The 20194-nt window shown below is 48.2% G+C and overlaps 1 protein-coding gene across 12 annotated transcripts in view; it reads left to right on the forward strand.

Annotated features, from left to right (window-relative positions):
- Positions 1–20074, forward strand: part of CSMD2 (CUB and Sushi multiple domains 2) — a 322375-nt gene extending 302301 nt beyond the window's left edge. For all 12 annotated transcript variants that reach the window (XM_068657555.1, XM_068657554.1, XM_068657553.1 and 9 more), the window contains 14 exons: positions 1169–1345; positions 2141–2320; positions 3534–3707; positions 4686–4859; positions 7977–8050; positions 9297–9408; positions 11462–11641; positions 12277–12342; positions 12922–13083; positions 13571–13683; positions 14429–14516; positions 15709–15847; positions 16413–16588; positions 16990–20074. In XM_068657555.1, the coding sequence (XP_068513656.1) occupies positions 1169–1345; positions 2141–2320; positions 3534–3707; positions 4686–4859; positions 7977–8050; positions 9297–9408; positions 11462–11641; positions 12277–12342; positions 12922–13083; positions 13571–13683; positions 14429–14516; positions 15709–15847; positions 16413–16572 (1799 nt within the window). In that variant the 3' untranslated portion in view covers positions 16573–16588; positions 16990–20074. The remainder of the gene's footprint in view (positions 1–1168; positions 1346–2140; positions 2321–3533; positions 3708–4685; positions 4860–7976; positions 8051–9296; positions 9409–11461; positions 11642–12276; positions 12343–12921; positions 13084–13570; positions 13684–14428; positions 14517–15708; positions 15848–16412; positions 16589–16989) is intronic.
- Positions 20075–20194: the final 120 nt, after the last annotated feature.

The following is a 20194-nucleotide window of genomic DNA, read 5'->3' on the forward strand; positions in this document are numbered from 1 at the left end:
TGAAACAGTAATTTCAAGCTTTTTCTGGGTTGATAGAATCTGACTTTTATCCCAGCATCTCTTGGAAATGAGACGCGGAGACACTGGCTGCATGAGAAATCCGTAACGAGAGAGCACCTCGGATGGCGTTGGTGCCATGCAGAGTTTCTGTGCGCACAGTCCAGAATGGTTATTAGTTTCCTCCTGTTAGACAGATATGTCTCCAACAAGCTCATATGTTAACAGGCTGTCAGCAAACGAAGCGACAAGGAAGAGGGAGACTTCTCTCCTTGCCTTGGTGGCTTCTGCTCGCTGCTTTCCTGCTGTGACCCAAAGTTGTGTTTCCCACTGGAGAAGGGCTGGCAGTGGCGTGTTGGGTGCACGTGCCAGGGGGGCTCACCTCCTGTGTGCCCAAATTGGTGCTCTTGCAGAGCCCATGGCACATTGCCAGGGAGGGGAAGGAGCAAGGGATTTCCTTGTCAAAGATCCAGGTAGCTTAAGCCTTTCCTTGATTCCTGTGATTTTCTTTTATGTCTTGTAATTTCAGAGTAAATGAGGGCTGGGTGCAATTACTGCAGGTGCTTATTTTGTCCTGACAGGGCTTCATGCATCACCATCCACTCCAACGCCCTTTTACTGCTGTGGTGCGTTAGACAAAAAATTGGGGCGCTGACAAACCTGTAATTGTCTTCCCACAACGTTCTCCCTCCTCCGAAGTCCTGGAGATAACCAGGCAGTGGCGGTGCCGCAGGGGGAGGGCAGCAGGCTCCCTCGCTGCTTTCCTTCCTCTGAACTCTGCAAAGCTCTCGGCTAGAAGAAGACCTCGACATCAAGCAGACAACAAAAAAGTTCTTCCTGCAGCCAGGAGGCCTGGCTGTGGTTCTGAACTGTGGGATCCACCCAGCAGGAGAGGGGTCCAGGTGCTTCGGGATCAACTGCCTGCAGGGATGCTGTTTTCCCACTCCCCAGGCAGGGATGCTGCAGGACCCATTGCTCGGGGGGTACCCGGTGGCGGTGATGCTGTCGGACTGATGTGGCTGGCTGCCCACGGAATAGCCTGCTCTGTCCGATTTGATCCGGTGGCTTTGCAGCTAATCTGCCTTCTGTGTCAAACAGTCAGCTGCAGGATAACAGCCTTGTTTTTCATTTGCAGGGATTGCTTTTTTAACCCGGCCGTTTTGCTTTCTAGTTATATCCTGTGGAAACCCTGGGACCCCCAGCAACTCGAAGGTTATATTTAACGACGGCTTGGTCTTCTCCAGCTCCATTATCTACCAGTGCCGGGAAGGCTACTACTCCACAGGGGTGCTGAGCAGGCACTGCACCGTGAACGGGACGTGGACCGGGACCACTCCAGAGTGTACAGGTGGGTGCTGGGACGGGTTCCTGCACGATGAGCTCTGAATTGTGCTGGCCAGGCTCTGCGGGCAGATTGTCAGCGTGCTGAAGGCCGGCTGTGGATGCGCACCCGAGTGCTCTGTGCTGAGAAATTCAGCTGAACTGCCTGCTGCCAGCACCAGTCACTGTGGCTGCAAGCTCTGTGACTGCCTAATGGAAAACTCTTGCTCTGGGTTTGTCTTTTTCCAGCTGGGTGAAGGGAGCTCCGTAATAACTTCCATGAATAGATGTCAAGTGTTCTGGAGGGGCTCTTGGGGGGCTCTCCGGAACGTGAGCGGTCCGGCCACTGGGAGCCACCACGTGTGGGGGCAGAGACCGTGCCCAGAGACCCTCGGTGAAGGCTCTGGGTCTCTCTGTGCCTCTCTCCAGCCTCCAGCAGGAGCACAGCTGACAGCAGATGTGGTTTTGCGTAAGAGACAGTAACTAGGCTGAGGAGCTAGCCCAGATCTGACCCAGGTTTTATTTGATGTTTAACGTGTGCTAATATTTATTCTTGCAAGGCCTTAATGTGCCATTAACATCACTCCTCGCTCCACTGAGTAGAAGCAAAGTTTCCCCCACGTGTTACAGCCCAGCCTGCCCCAGCTAGCTATAGCACAGCTCTCCAGCTCCTCTGTGCTGCAAATGCTCCCTTCTCTGTGACTAGTGGGCTACATCCTGCTCTGGAGAGTGTTCAGGACCACCAGGTTTCTAGGATCACAGCTCCAGAAGTATGAGACGAGGGACGGTGAGCCACAAGTGCCTCTTTCTTTTCCTTTGGCAGTGATCAACTGCGGTGACCCCGGTGTCCCAGCCAACGGCATTAGGCTGGGTGGGGATTTTACCTACAATAAAACGGTGGTGTTCCAGTGCACGCCTGGCTACATGATGGAGTCAGACAGGGCATCCTCTCTAACATGCACAAAAGACCGGACCTGGAATGGCTCCAAACCTACCTGCAAGGGTAAGAGTAAATATGGGAGGTTTTAAGTTTTATGGGCCACCAAGTTTGTTTAGCCTGGGACATGAGGTATTAGGCACTAACTACTGCATAGTGCCTGGAGCCCACCTAGGGGTTTCTTGGTCCTATCATTCAGTCTGTCCCCTGTGTTTATAGCACTTATTCAAATTACTCAACACCTGGCTATCTTTAGGTCTATCAGTCATCACATCATGCCCTGGGGAGGAGGGACTTGCCATTATTCCTAGGGTAGAAGAAGAAAAGTGAAGCACGGAGAGCTAAGTGAGTTGCTCGTCACAAAAACTCAGATCAAACTTGAATGAAGCATTCTGTTTTGCGGGCACACACTTTTGCCATCATCTTGAAGTCTGAAAAATGTTTCTTCCAACTCCTTTCATTATTTCTCCATTCTGAGATTGCCTCTCTAGTTCAGAGATAGGAAAGGGAAATAATAGAACAATTGCAGGACAGGCTGGATCTCTTCTGCCAGTGTTTTACTCCCCCACCAAGAGTAGATAAGGCTTGTAGCAGCAGCTGTATACTTCTTTTGCAATCTGGAAAATTTACCTGTCATGATTCTGATAGAAATGCAGACCACGTAGAAACTTCCAAATATACTCTAGTTCCTTCAGAGGCTGTAAAGAGCAATTCTTACACTCCTCTTTCATTCTCACCACTGAGCTAATGTTGCAGGAATAATATAGAATGTGGCCAGAGCCTCATTTGGAGGCCAGGTTGATTTGCATGAGCTTAGCATCTTTCCCAGTGCTCCCCTGAGCTGAAAAGCAAAGCACTGCAAAAATGTCATATTAAAACACCCTAGAGTGAACGAAATACAGGCTGGTTATTGATTCAGCTGCTAATCTGAGATTCAGCCAGGTTTTCCAAAATCCATGAATCTTTCAGGGAGTCTTAGATGAGTTTTCACACTAAGTCAGGCTGGATTCTTACCTTCACTTGGAAGTGAACGCAGACTCAGAAATCTCACTTCAAGATTTGGGATTTGGCTGACTCCAAACTTCAAAGTAAAATCCTAGGGTTTACAACAGCATACACAGCTGGAAAAGTTTGTACACCCCTCCCCACACTAGACCAGTCCCAGGAGATGCTCTTTGAGAGCAGCATATAACTTTGATCCGACATGAATTTGCTTGTTAATGAAAATAACTATGCCGAGAAGTTGCGAGGACCGATTATGCCTTTGTTTTTCATTCAGCTATCATCTGTAAATCCCCGCAAGACATCCCCAACGGCAAAGTCGTGGGCTCGGATTTCAGCTGGGGCTCCAGCGTGAGCTACGCCTGCCTGGAAGGGTACCAGCTCTCCCTGCCTGCTGTGCTCACCTGCGAGGGGAACGGGACGTGGAGCGGGGAAATTCCCCAGTGCTTCCGTGAGTACAGCTCTGTGTCTTCGTGTATGAGCTGGGAGGAGGGCTGGGCTTAAAGCCCAGGCATTTGATGCCCTTTCTCTAAAATCTCTGGTCTCCGTGCAACTGCTTTTAGTGACAACTTTGACCAGCCTGGCAGAGTCACAGAGGGGCCATTTTCAGCATGCATGAAGTTAAATATCTGGACACAATCACTCAGCCCCTTTTAATGTAGGTGTGAGGTCCGGTCTGCAATGGGTTTGAACCCCTCGCACGTTCCTGTCTGTGAGGCATCTTTAAAACTCCGGCTGCTTGTCTGCGTGTCTCCTTAGAGACTGAGTTTTCTGAAGCCAGGGCTCCTGAAACGTTGCCAACCCTTGGCAAAGGGCACTGCGGTGTTGCAGCAGAAGTTAGCAATGTTTTGTGAAGGCAGAGCTTTGGCTGGTTGGAAACCCGAGTGCTTGATAAAATAGCTAATGCAAAAAATTAGTTATGTGTCTCATAATGATAAAGGCAGATTTGAGTTTCTTTTCCTGGCTGAATGGCTGGCAGCTGCACAATAGCCATTTTCATATTAAATCATACAAAGCCCTCACTGTGTTCCTTGCACCTTTCCCTGGATCTTGTATAATTAGTGGGCTTTCTGTGTGACATGGAACCGCACAGCAATTTGACATCGTGCAATTAGAGATGCATTTTATAACTAAGCATGCTGCTAGGGGAAAAAAAAAAAAGATAAAAAAAAAAAAAAGAAAAAGAATAGATGGGGAGAAGGTGGAAGTTAATTAACAGCAGTTGGAAAAAAAAAAAAAAAAAAAAAAAGAAAATTACAAGGAAAGTAGCCAGCAACGCCTCCTGCCACTAGTAATTCCCTAGTCAATCACCGAGTTTGATGGCAGTGAGTAGTAAGGTCTGGGCCATCAATAGACCCATCTTTAGCTTATTAACATTGCCTGCTCCTGAGGAGGCTCACTGCAATCTCCTGGTCTCTGCCTGCTGCAGCTGTGTTCTGCGGTGATCCTGGGATACCCGCTCAAGGCAGGAGGGAGGACAGAGGCTTCACGTACCGCTCGTTCGTCTCCTTCTCCTGCTTGGCCCCCCTGGTGCTGGTGGGATCAGCCCGGAGGTTCTGCCAGTCCGACGGGACATGGAGCGGGACCCAGCCCAGCTGCATAGGTAAGGGGAGGCTCCTCTGTCTTGCAGCCTCAAGCAGAGTTGTCATTTTGCATTTTTCTTTGTAGAAAAGCGTGGGGTTTTATTGTTCTTTCCCTTTCTGGGTTTGCAGAAATTAGCATTTTGTTTCCCTGAAAATTAGAGCGTTTTCCTTTTGTACGGATATGATGCTTTTGTTTTGTTCTGACCTTACTAGCTGGTGGTAAACAACCCACCTCCTTGTCTTGAAGTTTGCTGCTTAGACTCGGTGCCTGGCCCCATCCTTCCTGCCCCTGCTGCTGGAGGTGGGCAGGAGGGAGAAAGGAAAGAGTTCCTCTGCACAGCTTCCAGATTCATGTTACCAACTTGGGCCCTGGGGTGTGAGGGCTGTGGGAGAGCCTGCAGAGGGAAGCAGCAGGCAGAGCCCCCAAAGGCTGGTGCTTTGGGGTCTCCAAGTTAACTTGTGGAGCTGGAGACAGTGGCTGTGCATCAGCGCAGCGCTGCACCTGCACTCGTCCTCTGCATTGTGCTAATGCTGCTACTCCCCTGCCAACATCTAGGGTATTGGCTTTGCAGTCCTGTGCTCTGTGGTCTCCTGTGTTGCTTCCAGGCTCCCTTAGGGGCCCCCAGCCCAACGCATCGCTCTGTGGAGACGCACGATATCGTTATTGGTAATGTGGCTGAAAATACAACGCAGCCACAAAATCAGACATAGGTCACCATTGAGTGTGGCTGTTCTGTTCACAGAAACTGCAGCAAACCCCAGTTCTGCCCGAACGGTGCACGTGAGAGCTCTTATGTTCTCTGTTGTGTCTGAATTATATCCAGAATGGCAGAATAGCAGCTCCTGTAATGCGAAGGTGATGTATACAGAGAACAAAATCCTACAAATTGCTTTGCCGAGCTGTGAGGTTGGGATTCAGGTTGAAACCTCCAAACATTCTTCATGTGACTATTTTCTGGGGCTTCCAGAACCCTTGGAGACCTAAGGGATGTGTATAATCATAATTAGTCACAGCATTCTCCACCAATTTAAAACTCTGGCTCCAGTCTTGAGTTCCGGGGCTCCCGTGGTGCTGAGCTGCACGGGCTCTGTGCTGTGTGCCTTTAGCTGCCTGCCAGAACACCATCCTCACCACGTTGTCTGCCCCCAGCTGGGGCAGAAACAGAGCTCAGCCTGTTCTCCACTGCTCTCAATCATTCTGGCTTGTTAACTACATGTTAAATGTGTCGCAAGTTACATTTATGTAAAAATATTTGTGACCTGAATGTCAAAGTCTTTTAGTTTCCTGCTGATGCCACCAGCAGCTTCTCACACAGACAGTTGCCTGCTGTTGTAAATTTTGGTTTTAGATGCTAGTATCGGGTTTCTCTCTAATGTTTCATCACCTCCTTGCAATCCCTAATCAGGGATCCTGCCGTACATACGTGGCACCCAGCCCTCCCGAGCCGTGTGTGGAACTGCAGTGTTCAAACAGCAAACAGCTCGCCGTGCTGCTGGTGAAACGTACCTCGAATTTGTCTCTCTAAAACAAACCACGGGAAGGGAAAGACGTGTGTACAAAACCCTGACCTGAAACGTCAGCTTCCAACACAGGCAGCCAAGCCCAAAGTGCTCTGTTTAGCCAGATCTCATCCAGTTTTGAGACACATTAGATGGTCAGCGCTGCCAGACCCCCAGATGCAGCCAAGAGACCGAGGCTCTGCCCTCCACCCTGTGCCATCCATCACCTTCTGCCTCATCCAGACGATGGAGCTCTTTGTTTTAAACACTGTGACTTATCTGGGGGCTTCTATGAAAACTGCATCAGTAATGAATGACAAAAACTCAGCAAATTTGAATGATGGAAAATGAATTAGCTCGTGTGCTGCAGCCCCAGATGGGCCAGGTTTTGTACCTCTTGTTTTGTGATTCGCCACAGCTTCAAGGACCAGGGAGAACAGCAGGGTGTGCATAATGCTTCGGTGTGAAGAGGCCGATTAGTTAGACCATAAGGAATAAAGGCATAAAAATAAATGACCAGGCTGTTAGGTACCGAAGTCATGCTCCATTTCCCTACAGCTGCAGCAAGAAACGACAGGCCACTTCTGCTCCCACTGTGTTTGTTGGGTTGTGGAGACTTTTCTTGGAGGGTTTATTTCTTGCCTTGCCCAATCCTGTTAATTGGAGTTTTTTGACTAAGTATAGAGAGGGGTTGGGCAGGGCAGGGAAGCGGGGGAAGAATTAAGGTCCTTCTCATAGCAATATCAAGTGTGTTGAATTAAAAAGGCTGGGAATCCAGACCAGAATCACATCTGAATGAGATTCCACGGTGCTCCAGGTCTCTGCTAACAGAGTTATCCCCTTGCTGGGGTACTGGAGCATCCCTGCAGGTGGGCATTGCAGCGTAGCTCAGTCTTGTGATCCCAAGGAGCAGGAGCTGCTGCCCAACTGCCTTTCACCCTGAAACTCCAGTTTCCTTTGCTCCATTTGGGATGCTGATAACAAAGTCATACATCTCCGCCTCGATCCCATTGATGTCCTGCTACTGTCGACACACTGGAAAAAAAAGGAGAGATAAATGCTAAAAGAGTAGCAGCGAGTATTCCTACTGAATTGTGTGTATTCATCTTCTGATAGATTGAGACCAAATGAGGCATAAAGAGAGATTATGTATCTGAGATGCATTAAAATTTCCAGCCCCCATCTATCACCACAAACTAGCCAGGTGCCGAGGTGAGCGTGCAAGGGATGGCTGAGCCCTGCCCGGAGGGATGAATGCACTGACCCGGGGTGCAGGGGAGGACAGGGCCATCGCTCCCTCGGAGCAGCAGGAAAGGAGGGCACTGCGCCGGGAGCCAGCCGCTTTGCTCCTGGAGTATAGAACAGGGGAAGAGAAGGGAAACGTTGCTGAGACAAGATTTATGTTCTTACATTTTCTCCTGGGTGATAGAGTGCCTCTGGTTAGGTTGTGTTGCAACCATCAGGGATTTAAGGAACAAAAATATCCATGTATTTTTCCCTGTTGCCGTGTATTCCTTCCGTAGCAAAATATTTCACTCGCGTTGCAAAGGCACGGGATGGAGAGCAGGGGAAGGCAGAGCTCCAGCGTGGCTTTCACAAGAGCTCCTTTAAAACAATCCCTGTTCTTTTCTTTTTAGACCCAAGCCTCACAACTTGTGCGGACCCCGGCGTGCCTCTCTTTGGGATGCAGAACAACTCCCAGGGCTACCAGGTACGGTCACAGCAGCGGGGTCCCCTCGGTGGTACTGGTTGTGGTCAGTCCGTGGATTAATGTGTTGTCTGTGGGCAGGACATCACGGCGTGCTCCGTTACACCTCGGTGCATTTGTAGGGGATTAACTAGCAATGCATTATTTATAATATTAATTACAGCGCTAATTAATAGTTATTAGCGTAATTAGTATTCACTTCGGAGGCGAAATTTCCATTCATTTTCAGACTAAATCCTGTAGGTGGTTTTCGTAATCCATGCAGTGTGAAATCAGCGGAAAGGAGAGGAAACAGCAGAGCAATTCCCTGGGGTGTTCCACCTCCAGCCTCCGCTGCCGGCCCCGTGGGCACCCGTTGCCTCCTGCAACGGAGCCAGGGCTGGGGCCAGGATATTTAATTCCACGCAGCCACCCCTGCCAGAATGGATCTGCCAGTTCTGCTGCTAATTAGTTATCTTAATCCTGAGTTTTAATGAATTAATTCTAGTATTTAATTAATCCTGAGACACCCTGAGCCTGATTTTTGTGAGGGTTGCTGGTCTGCGAGCTGCACGCTGTAGCAAAACCACCTCACTGGGGGCAAGGTGGTGATGGAGAAGGGAAATTTGGGGAAATTTTACCCCGGCATAGTACAGCCTTCCTGGGGGGGGGACAGAGGAGATGTTCAAAGCCCTGCATGGGGATCGTTTGCCAGCGTATTTTGGTTTAAAAGCAAATCCCGTTGAAGTATTGGGGCTCAGAGCCAAACTGCGTCACACTGCCACCTGCCTGAAGCAGGGGGTGATCTTCGCTACCTTGAAACCAAATACACAAAGGCAATAATCTGCAAAAAGTAGGCATACCTCAGGCACGTTGAGGAGTCAGTTTTCAGTTTTTGTGATCCTTTTTGCTGTTCACAGTCCAATTTGGCACTGACACCGTGGCTGAGCAATGTTTATCGATACTAGTCGTTTTGAATGTCCCTTTTGGCAGACGTTTTAGCCATTTCTAAATACAATGCTAGCTCTGGTTGTTTTTACAAGATGTAGCAGCCTTCCTTATCACTGAACAAAGTAACTCTCAGCACAGCTAAAGGCAGCAGGTTTCCAGGGGCTCTGAGGGACGTCTTGGCACTGGATTCTGGCAGGGGGGTGAGTGCAGAAAGCGGGCAAATCATCTTTTCAGTGTACAGATGAAAATTATAGGAGTGCTTTTGTATTATAAGTACATTGCAGTGGCAAGTTCGGTGTTTTGTCTCCTATTGAAACAGGTGGGAAGCATCATTTTCTTCAAGTGCCAGAAGGGGTACCTGCTGCAGGGCTCCACCACCCGCACCTGCCTCCCCAACCTGACGTGGAGCGGCGTGCAGCCGGACTGCGTCCGTAAGTTTTGGGACGTTTTGTGCCTTTGACCGTACAGTTATATTTTTGTTGTGCTGTATTTCACCATGCAAATGGCTGGCGCTGAGGAGCTGGTATCTTTTTGGGGAAGGCTCTGAAAAACCACGTCCTTGAAGAAAAGGGGAGCCCGCATGATCACCTCTCTGCTGACATGATTATACCAGCAGCCGCTTCTGGTTTCAGATAAGATTTTTGTTTAACTTGTTCCTTCCTCAGAGATGTAGTTTGAGGTGAGGCTTTGTGCTGTGCTTCTGAAACCACATTTGAGGGCCGAGATGTGAGCTCGCACTCCAGGGACGTGGTTAACATTTAGCCAGAAGGGTTCTCCAGCAAAGCAGTGTTTCTCTTCGTCTTTAATAATGTGTTGCTCTTTGTTTTAAGCTGTCCATCATCTTTTCCCTGCTACACCAGAAGGAATTTGAGTTAATGTATTTAAGCTGTAATATCCATCATGGCCTCTGTATCATAAGTACTACAAATCTTCTCCCTCTCTCTTGTGAGACGGTTTATTGGCAAGATATTTTTCAGTTAACAAAGCCTGCAGGGACGCATGCTGCGAGCAGCCCAGGCGGGTAACCCCGCTGGGTGCCTGCCTTTCAAAACTCCCACAGGTAGCATCAGGGGAGAGGGGGCAGTTGTGCTGGAAGCTGCCTTTCCCCACTGCTCGCCTTGGTGAAGGGAACGTGACCCCAAATTCACAGGCTTCCCTCTGCTGAATTGGAAGATGGCAGGGATGCGGCAGCAGCTGTGACTCTAAGTGGGATTTTGCTCCTGGTGCGAGATGTGTTGAAACAGAAGTTATTTTTGACTTACTCGTGTCAGCGAGGGCTGCTGAGCTGTTGCTGTTAGGTTCTGTGAACAGCATTCTCCGTCTGCAGCACAGGAGCGTGGAGTGGATGCAGTCACTGCTCGTGTGGTGCTGAGCTGCTGGCTCCAAGCAGGGCTACGGGCTCGGAGCTGGGGTCTCGGATGTAGCTTTAGGGCTGTGCGAGTTCAGGTTGGTCTCTCAGCCTTTACGAATTTTATTTTCCACCTTCTTTAAAACGAGGATGAAGATAATACCTCCTGAAGGCTGCCGAGGATTTGTTTTCATTCATGAGTGGTTTGAGAGCGACGGAACGGGGAAATTTACAGCGTGGGTGAGAGCGAGCTTCCTGGCGCTGTGATGGATTAGCTGGGTGCCGTAACTTCTCAAGGAAAGTGGTGACACCTTTACTACAAGGCCTGATAGAGCGGCACACGCACACGCTCTCTCTGGTGGCAGGCAGTTGGACAAGCTCAGCATAGGTTTCTGTAGGCCATCTCCTGGAAGTTATTGAGCAATTATAGGAATTTACGGGTATTGCACGCTTCTGAGGACTTGCTGTGTGATCCTGTGAACAGGTAGATGCAAATTATTAGTAGGACACTGGTCCTGTGAAGAAAGGTTATGTAAAAACAGATCTGGAGTGCACCCCCTGGAGTCGTTGGCTTGACTTACTGGGCCCTGATGTCCTGTGAAGGCACATTTTGGCCTGCAGATGTTCCTGGGACACATTGCTAGAGTGAAAAGCTACAAGAGAGAAGGAAGGAGGCTGTTCAGTTTCTTTTCCCAGCCTTTCTGAGTGCAGATACAAGGGAACCCCAAGAAGCTCAAATTCCTGCTCAGCTCTAGGAGGGTGAACTGAGTTTTCTTCTCTTCCATGTGTCAGGCACAAGGTCCTTAGCATCATTTGGTTTCAACTTTTTTTTCCTTAAAAGATGAGGGATAATGGTGCCTGAGTTTTTTTTTAGTTCACGGAAGCTGGAACTGCGTGAAGGATCCCCTGAGAGCTTCAGCCAGGAAGAGCAATCTGGCCAGTGAAGCACGGGAAATGGTCTCATTAATTCATCTGGCTGGGAAAAATCCAGGCATGGCATTGTCTCCCTCAGTGATCAGAGAAAGCTTTTGCTGAAAAATGCTCTTCAAAGACATTTGCGTCCCTGCTGATCTCACTGGTGACCCTCTTCTGCCTTTCTGGGTGGGGAATCTCACCTCTGGTTTTGTGCTTTTCAGCTCACCACTGTAAGCAGCCAGAAACCCCCTCCCACGCCAACGTCGGGGCTCTGGATTTGCCATCCCTGGGCTACACCTTGATCTATTCCTGTCAGAACGGGTACTATCTCACTGGAGGATCTGAGCATCGAACCTGCAAAGCAGATGGCAGCTGGACAGGAAAACCACCCATTTGCCTCGGTAAAAGCTCTGAGCAGCATGATGCCAGCTTGGCTTTTCCTTACATCTCTGCAGAGGGGAGCATTGCAGCCCAAGAGAAAACAGCTCTGCTCTTGGAGCTACACTGGCTCTTTAGAGAGAGTCATGGGTTTGCGTGGCTGAGCTGGTTGCAGATACCACAGCTGCCACAGGGTCTTGCCCAGCTCCCAGGAGGGAAGCAGGGCAAAGATGGGGGGATTTCTGCCAGGTGGTTTGGACCTAGAAATATCTGCACGAGATGAACCTTGGTCTGCACCTTACCAACCTTTTATTTGCCCCAAAGCTAAAGTCTTAGGTCAGGAACATGTAGTCTGGAAATCCAGCTGTGTGGCTCTTGGGGAGCATGGTAGCTATCTCAGGGCACCGGTTTGGAGCAGGTGGCAAGGCAATTAATGATGGCAAGGACAGTAAATGAAAGCCTTGTGCTGATTGAGTCTGCAGCAGGTGGGCAGGAACCCACGCAAAGCCCCTGTAGGGCGGTTAGCCCCATTATGTGTGCAAGCAACATCAGGTGAGGGCTGTCCTTTATAAGTACCGCCCCGACAGAAAAAAACAGTGTCTCAACAGTGTCGGATGCACCAATATTCATTGGTTTGGGGTTTGTCCCTCTCTTCCAGCTGACATCCGCCCCAGCGGAAGGCCGGTTGGCACCGCGCGGGACCCGCCGCTCGCCAAGGTGTCAGGTACGTGAGGGGGCTGGCTCTCTGTGGCAAAGGGTGAGGTCCATCTCTTCCTACCCTGCCCCCAGAGCAGCCAAAAAAAACATCTAAAACAGCAGGGCTGGTGAAAAAAGCCCGCGTGCCCCATCCTGTTCCTTCATGCTTGGCTGGAGAATGGACAGGAGCCTTGAGGGAGTCGAGCACCAACATCCACTGCACTCCCCGGAGAGTCAAGCCCTCTAGGATGTTTTACATCAGAGCTTTTTTAAAACTTCGGTGGATGTTGGGATTTTTTTTTTGTGTGTGTGTGTGTGCTAGCTTTTCCTAAGAATCCATTTTTAGGTTTTGTTTGTTTTTAAAATTTTCATGGCATTTTTTTTGTCAAAACAACAAAATTAAAGTCATCAGCTTGTTTGTTCTCCTCTCTTTGGCTTTGTACTCAGTGATGATAATACAGAGAGTGGGTGGGATTCGAGATATTCAAATACATATTTTTGAATTCGAGGAAAGAAAGAAATTCACTCTATTTTGATTTCTGAAAAATGGAAATAAGCAGCAATGCAATGCTCTTGTGTTTGTGTCCCCGTTTGCTGTGGTTTCTAGTGCCTGCTGATGTGTTCGCAAGAAATTCCCTTTGGAAAGGCTCCTATGAATACATGGGAAAGAAGCAGCCTGCGATGCTGTCTGTCACCAGCTTCGACCCTGTCACCAGTAAAGTCAATGCCACTTTAATAGACCACAGCGGCGTGGAGCTCCAGGTGTCTGGTAAGGGAGCTGACGTGGCCATTTGTAGGGATTTATACTCACAGTGTTGTCTCAGGAACCTGAATGCTCAGCTACCTGAATGGTGTGTCCTATACCTGGGTTTGCTGTGACTCCAACTGAAAGGCAGCACAACCCAGTCCATTTTCCATTCCCATAGGGCTGGAGTGGTGGATCTGTAGTGTAATACAAACAACTAAATGGCACAAGTGCCCTTGTCTCTGCCCTTGAAGGAGCACTGTTACTGACCTGGCAATACAAGCTAAACATTAACAGCTGAGTCTCTTCCTGTGTGCAAAATGTCTTTAATATCCTGGGGGATGGGTGTGGGATTGTGGTTTTGTGGTGTGTTTCCTGGTGTATCCCACTGATGGATTTATAGGAGGAGTTGTTGTCCATTCCGAGATGATTTCTCTACTCTGACAGGTAGCAAGTGAATTACTTCGAATTGTTGTTACGATCTCATGATTCAAAGTCACTTGTGTTCCAGGCATTTACAAGAAAGAAGACGTGCACCTGCTTCTCCAGGTTTATCAGATAATGGGGCCAGTGGAGATCTTTTTAAACAAGTTCAAAAATGATAAATGGGCTCTAGATGGACACGTAAGTGCATGGACACATCGTATACAAAGTCCACACGATTCATCCATCCCAATTCTATCATAACCCCAGCTTTCCTCTCACTGCAGCTGGTGAAATAACTCCCTTAGCTGGTAGCAATATGAGGCTGTTATCCTCCAGTGCCCTGCTTGCTTGAAGGGCACATAGGGCATTCTTCCAGCACGTGAGATAATGTTACATGAGCAGTCAGCTCTTCCACGCTCCCTTGTAGCTGTATTTTTTTCTTACTGCCCTCTGGTTATCTGTAAGTCTTCCAGATAACACTAGAGGAGAAACCAACATGATTAATTCCACGTTAACATTTTATATCTCTGTAACATCAAGTTAGAGGAGCTAATCTTTCCTTACGGAGTCAACTTCTCACCCCAATTTCTGTGTCGGGTAGCTTCCCATGCCCATAAGAGATCCACTGGAGCTTAGAAGAAGTGTGCATCTGATTGACCCATGGCCAGTCGTAGCTCAGGGTCATTGCTATCCCTGTTGAATCAGCAGCATGGTCTGTAGCTTATTGCAAACAAGATTGCCTCCACCCCCCTCCCCTCGAGATGTGAAAGTCTTAACAAGTTGTTGGGCAGTTAAACTTCCCTAAAAAATGCTACTTTTTCTTCTGGGGAATTGAATTAAATTAATGCTGTGCGTGAAGTTGAAAGAGGCTGACAAGATGGGTGCTGAAAACCCAGGGAAGTGTTGCAGAAATGTGTTAATCTCTGGTCTCATGTCATTGCAGGTCTCATCAGAGTCATCAAGTGGCACGTTCGTGTACCAGGGCTTCGTGCGTGGCAAAGGGTTCGGGCAGTTTGGTCTTCAGAGACTGGGTAACCTTCCTCTAACACTTCCTCCCTTAATTGTCAAAGGCTAGATATTGGTGGTAGTGGAGGTTTTCAAGCAGGGAACAATCCTATTGTCTCTGGCAGTAGTTTTCAACCCTGCTGGGCCAGATTCCTCCGGTTGTTTTTGACCTGTCAGGTTTCATGTAGCCCTTCCCAGCCTGTCTCCCCTGTTCTTCTCCCCACCGTGTATCATTTACAAGAGAGATGACAAAACCCAAACCAGCCACTGGGGTGGAGAAGTCGGGTGCCCTCACGTCTCCATAGCCAAGGGAGATGGAGGTGGTTGCATCTGAAGCAGCTGCTGGTTTTTCAGTTTTGAGGCAGAGCCATCCACGCTGCACAGGAAGGAGGGGATCGCAATTCCCTGAAAGTGTTTCCACCCTGCAAGCTGCTTCTTTCTCCCCTCTGGTCCCTCCCTGCACAGTGGATGCAGCAGCTCTGCTCTAGCTGGTGTTCAAACACCTTAAACATTGGATATTCTGACAAGGGAGACTAAACCCCCCTCCTCAACTTGGATAATGCAAGATCTGGGGAAGACAAACAACACAACAAGAACGTTTTTAACTTGTGAACTAAAATGAGGCATTTAAATAAACATGTTTCTGTTCAAAGACAGAAAGAGTTTGGAGGCACAAAAGAGCACCTGGGCACATTTTTTTCCCCATCTTGCCAGATGTCTGACCTAAGAGCCCAGGTCCCATTGCTGCCACAAAAAGCATCTCCATCGCACTTTCAGAAGTCACAAGAGGCACTTGAGAGCTTAGACTACCCAAGGTCTAAGCCTCTAAATCTCTCTTAAAATGTGGCTTAAGCTCTTAGGCCTCTTAGCATTTTTGGAATCTAACCCTGGAGTCTTATCACCTTTCTGGAGAATTAGATGCTCATTATTGTGGCCTTTGGAAGTCTCTCTTAAAGCCTGGCTTTACGTATCCAAGCATGAGCGTTTCAGTAAGGTTAATCTGTTTACATCTATCTTTAATTGCACTCCTCAATAAATGATAATGCCAGAGCTAGGCTAGATCTCCAAACCTTTCTTCACGAAAGCCAGAAGCTTTTGATTACCTTTTACAGCAACACTTGTAACTTGTTCTGTCCTTGAAGAGGTAGCCTGTAAGTCAAGCAAACCCCATTTCCTGCAGCGGTGTTTTGAAATTTGGTTACCTTTGCTGTGTTTCAGACATCAGCATGATGGAAAATGATCCAGAATCAATAGGACACCATTTTGCATCAAACAGCAGTTCTGTGGCAGCTGCCATTCTTGTGCCTTTCATAGCCCTGATTATTGCAGGGTTCGTGCTTTATCTGTACAAACACAGGTAGGTTTCAGGAAAGATGCCAGTAAGTGAAACAAAATAATGGGGGTGACAGAAATATTTGTGAGCTTGACTTAAAAGCACTCCCCCTAGACCTGGTTTCTCATTTAATGTAGAAAGTAAAAAAGTAATGGAGCAAGCATGCATGGAAGGACAAGGGTGTTAGGAGAGGAGAGTGCTGAGCGCTATTATGACCATCAATAAGATTTGTGGCAACATTAAGTAGGATAAGGCAAAGTAAATTTCATACTTCGGCTTTGCATATGTTGTAAATCACAAATTTCTCCTGATCGGTGCGTTGCCGTAGAAATGTTGTTGCACTTCAAAGCATTGTGTGGACTGGCTGCTCTGCAGACGGAGCATGCTTAGGCCTATAGCAAAGCCCAGAGAGCTTCCTTTACCACAGGTCTATAATAAGATTTGTTATAGATCCCTGCTGCCTTTCCCCCAGGTGTTTACCCTGTTCAAAAGCAGCTCTCTCCTTTCCACTGACTTTGCCAGTGCTGTTGTGCCACCTACAGCAGGAGCAGCTGTGACCTCTCTGGATTTTCTCTCTGGCTTTCTGCAGGAGAAGACCAAAAGTCCCATTCAATGGCTATGCAGGCCATGAAAACACCAACGTCCGAGCAACATTTGAAAACCCTATGTATGACCGAAACCTGCAGCCCACGGACATCATGGCCAACGAGACGGAGTTCACAGTCAGCACTGTGTGCACAGCTGTATAGCACTCGTCCCCATGCGGTGAGTGGGCAGAAAGGGAGCACGAGATGGGGACAGTGCCAGCACGTTTCTGTCCCACCCCAACCCAGCTGGGCTGAACTGGTCACGAATAAAATGCTGGTGTGCTGCTGAGTGGTTCCCTTTGTGGTTGCAGACAGGGCATTTTGTACAGTGGTACAAAAAGTACAGGGGAGGGTAAACCAAGGGGATTAAAAGTTTTACTGCACAGGAGCAGAGGAATAACTTGCCGTTGTAAACAAAATTCTGTGATTCTGTGATTCTAAAAGCATCAAGTGGCCCTCGAGGGCACTTCTAGCCTGGCCAGTTCTTAGTTTGAGATAGCAAAACTTTAGGGGCTTTCATTTCTGCTCCTAAGAACCAACTGTTTCCTTCTCTCTCGCCCTTCCTTTCCTGTTGTCCAGACTCCTCCGGGTTGGTATCTAGCGGATGATTGTGTTTCACCTCACTAGCCTCCATCCATTCCCTCCCATCTCCCTCCTCCCAACCGTGTTGAGGCTGTGGAGAAGCTGCTACACCTTGTTGGACTTTGTGTTAACTCCCGAGAGACTGCTGGGTTGTCCTCTGTCGTCCTCGTCCTCCTTCTGCATCCTGCCGTGGATAACGGAGCCAACCAAAGGTCTGCTCCAGCACAGCTCCTCTCTCCCGTGCTCCCGGTGGGTTTCAGCCCGATGTCAAGGCCTGGGGAAGTGGAGGACCTGGGAAGTGAGGCGGTGGGATCGATACGCTGCAGGGAGCAGCGGGGTGTGTGGGGTCCCCTCCACTTTTGGGGAGAGCTTGGACAGGAAGGACGAATGCAGGTGGCACTGCACGAGGTGCTGCTTGGGGTTCATGGAAAATACCGGTACGGGAGAAGGTGAATACTTGATTTGTCTTTATCTGGTTGTATGGGTTGTTTGTCGGTTTGTCTAAGCAGATGTTTTCAAATGGGACCTTTTCAAACTTTTCTCCCCTGTATTTAATTTTCCTTTGTAAGTTCTTGTTGGGTTTCTTCTGCCCCCGTCTTCGTCATTGACACTGTCTCTTTGAACCCGAGGCTGCTTTCAGGGCTGATAAGAAAACTTCCCTCCACCTCTGGCCTTCTCCTGGTGACTGCCAATTTTAGCCATTCCCAAACACCCTAATAAGAAAACTGCTGACAGACACGAAGGGACAAAAACCTCTTTAAAAATAACTATAACAAATAACGGTGCCCCCACGCACGCCAGTAGCATTCAGAAGCCTTTGCCCTTTCCATATTGATCCTCCAAATGGCAATGCAATAAGAGTTTTAATTTCTATCCAAAGCTCTTCCCTTTATTTCCCAGGAGCAGAAAGGTTGGCTTGGCTTTCGTGAGAACAGATAAGGCAGCTTGACATTTTTCCTCCCTTATAAACGAACGATGCTTTTGTGATGACACTTTCCTCCTCTAATAAAGAGGAGCGCTGCTCTTGTTGATTTAGGGGTTTAGTCTGTTTGGTTTGAGTCACAGTTTCTTACACCAGACAAGAGTCAACGAAGGCAACAGTGCCATTTTACCAAACTACGTCAAGCACCTCTCTGAAATACAGTTGACTTAGAGCAGTAAGTCAATGAGGCATCTTTTTCTTACAGAAAACTTGGTGGGAGAATAATTAAAACAAAAGGGGTGGTGTTTACATCCATGCTTGCATTTAAACACTGGCTCTCCCCTACCTAACGTCAGCTGAGGTTTTGTCTAATTAACACCACAGGGTAGTTTTTTTCTGTTTTGTTTATTTGTTTACTGTGTGTGTGTGTGTGTGTGTGCGTGTATATGTATAAATATATATTATTTTTTTTACTTCTGTCTCTTATTCAGCACTCTTAGAGTAAGCAGCGTTCTACAGCCTATTTGCTCACCAGCCAGCCTGCCAAAAAATGCCGCCTTTGCTCCCCAAAGCATTGCAGAGGCACTCTGATTTATTCCTCAGAGGTGGGTGGAAGCTCATGTGCGAGCCAGAGCCCTGATGCAACGTGGAGGAAAGTCAGGCGCTGCCGCACGGAGGTGGGTGCACACGAAGCTCAGGGCCAGTGCTGGACCTTGACAGAGCGAGTCCTGCAGCAAGCCACGCTGCCAGCTCGTGCCAAATATACAGGTGGAGGCAGTTGTAGCCCTCCATGGCTGTGGGACTATGTTCCTTCAGGTAGCCAGGATGGGCTGGCAGGGCGCCTGTCCCTCCCGGAGCATCTCCAGCTTGCAGGACACGGACCTCAGGGCAAGCTGAAGGGGAGGTAAGAGGAAGGGACCCCAAGTAGGCTGAGGCCAGGGCACATCTCCCCTGCAGTTCGTCTGCTTCAGTTGAGCTGCTGTGGTGAAGTCAGGAGCTGCCTCTCGCACACTGCTGTAACCGAGATCAGGATATTCCCCAGGTTCCTGCTTCTGTGTGCAGAGAGAGAGCTGGTTCCTGACTTCACACCTGCTCTTCTGGCCCGTATTTGACTTCAAAGGCCCCTTCTACTCTAATTTTGTTATACTTTGTTCTACTCTAATGTTATACATGCCCTCGGCCAAACCTACAGCCTATTCTTCCCTGCCTTTGCCAAATCCCCATATCACAGCAAAGAGACCAGGCTCCCTTGCATGGCAAATGAGAGAATCGCAGATCCTGAAACCAAACAAATTCTGAAGGCAGCACCCTTTTGTAGTTCCCTGTGCTCTGGTGCCATTGATGGCAACATCCTGACTCCTCTCTCAGTACCCACAACTCCAGCACCTTGAAGCATCCCCCGACAGCAGCAGCAGAGCTCGAACCTCACCGGGCTCCTGCTGCTGAGCTGCAGAAAATCCTCTCCCGGCTGCCAGCAGAGCCCAGCCCCTGGCATGCACCGAGCAGCTCGGGCAGAGGGGAGCGATGTACGCACACAACAACAGGTCCCACATTTGCTTTTCAGACCTTTCCAAATCCCACTCAATCAAAGTAATAGCAAAGAGAAGCTTGTGTCAAGGTGTGTAAAACGAGCCCGAGGTATTTTAACAGCAAGGTAGGGAGAATGGGAGCTGTACTTAAACGAGACTTGCTGCTTTCAGCCTATTATGTACCATTTTCTACTGTTGCCCAAGCAACAAAGGCAGTGGCGGGGGTCTTGTCCCATTTTTTTGCAAGCTGGCTGGGACCTGATACGTGACATTCTTCATTCTTGCGCCCAGAGGACTTGCATTATGTTTAAAAAAGAAAAGAAAAAAAAAAAGAAAAAAAAAGAAAGAAAAATTAAAGAAAAAAAAATCCCTCTTTTGTACAGAGATATATTTTTATGAATCAAAAGTTTGTACAGTAAAGACACAATGTAAATGTTTTTTCATTATTGTAGTAAACAGTAGTGGAAGATCAGCTTTTTTTTGTAAATGTAATAAAATGTATAAATATGGTTTACATAAAAGTGTAAATATGTAATCTATACATACACTTGGCTTGTCTGCAATATATACAATTTAATTTATCTGTCTCTGTATATGAGGCTTTTCATTGTGTCCAGGCATACTTTACTGAATTTGAAAGCTATTTTAAATTTTTGAATTAAAATAAAATATAAATTTTTGCATTGCTTTTCTTACATTCCTCTGGTGCCTTTTTCATGAGCTGCCAAAGTTTTCTTCTAGGGTCCTCCGG

The sequence above is a fragment of the Anas acuta genome, chromosome 21 (assembly GCF_963932015.1).
Source record: "Anas acuta chromosome 21, bAnaAcu1.1, whole genome shotgun sequence".
In the NCBI taxonomy this organism is placed as follows: Eukaryota; Metazoa; Chordata; class Aves; order Anseriformes; family Anatidae; genus Anas; species Anas acuta.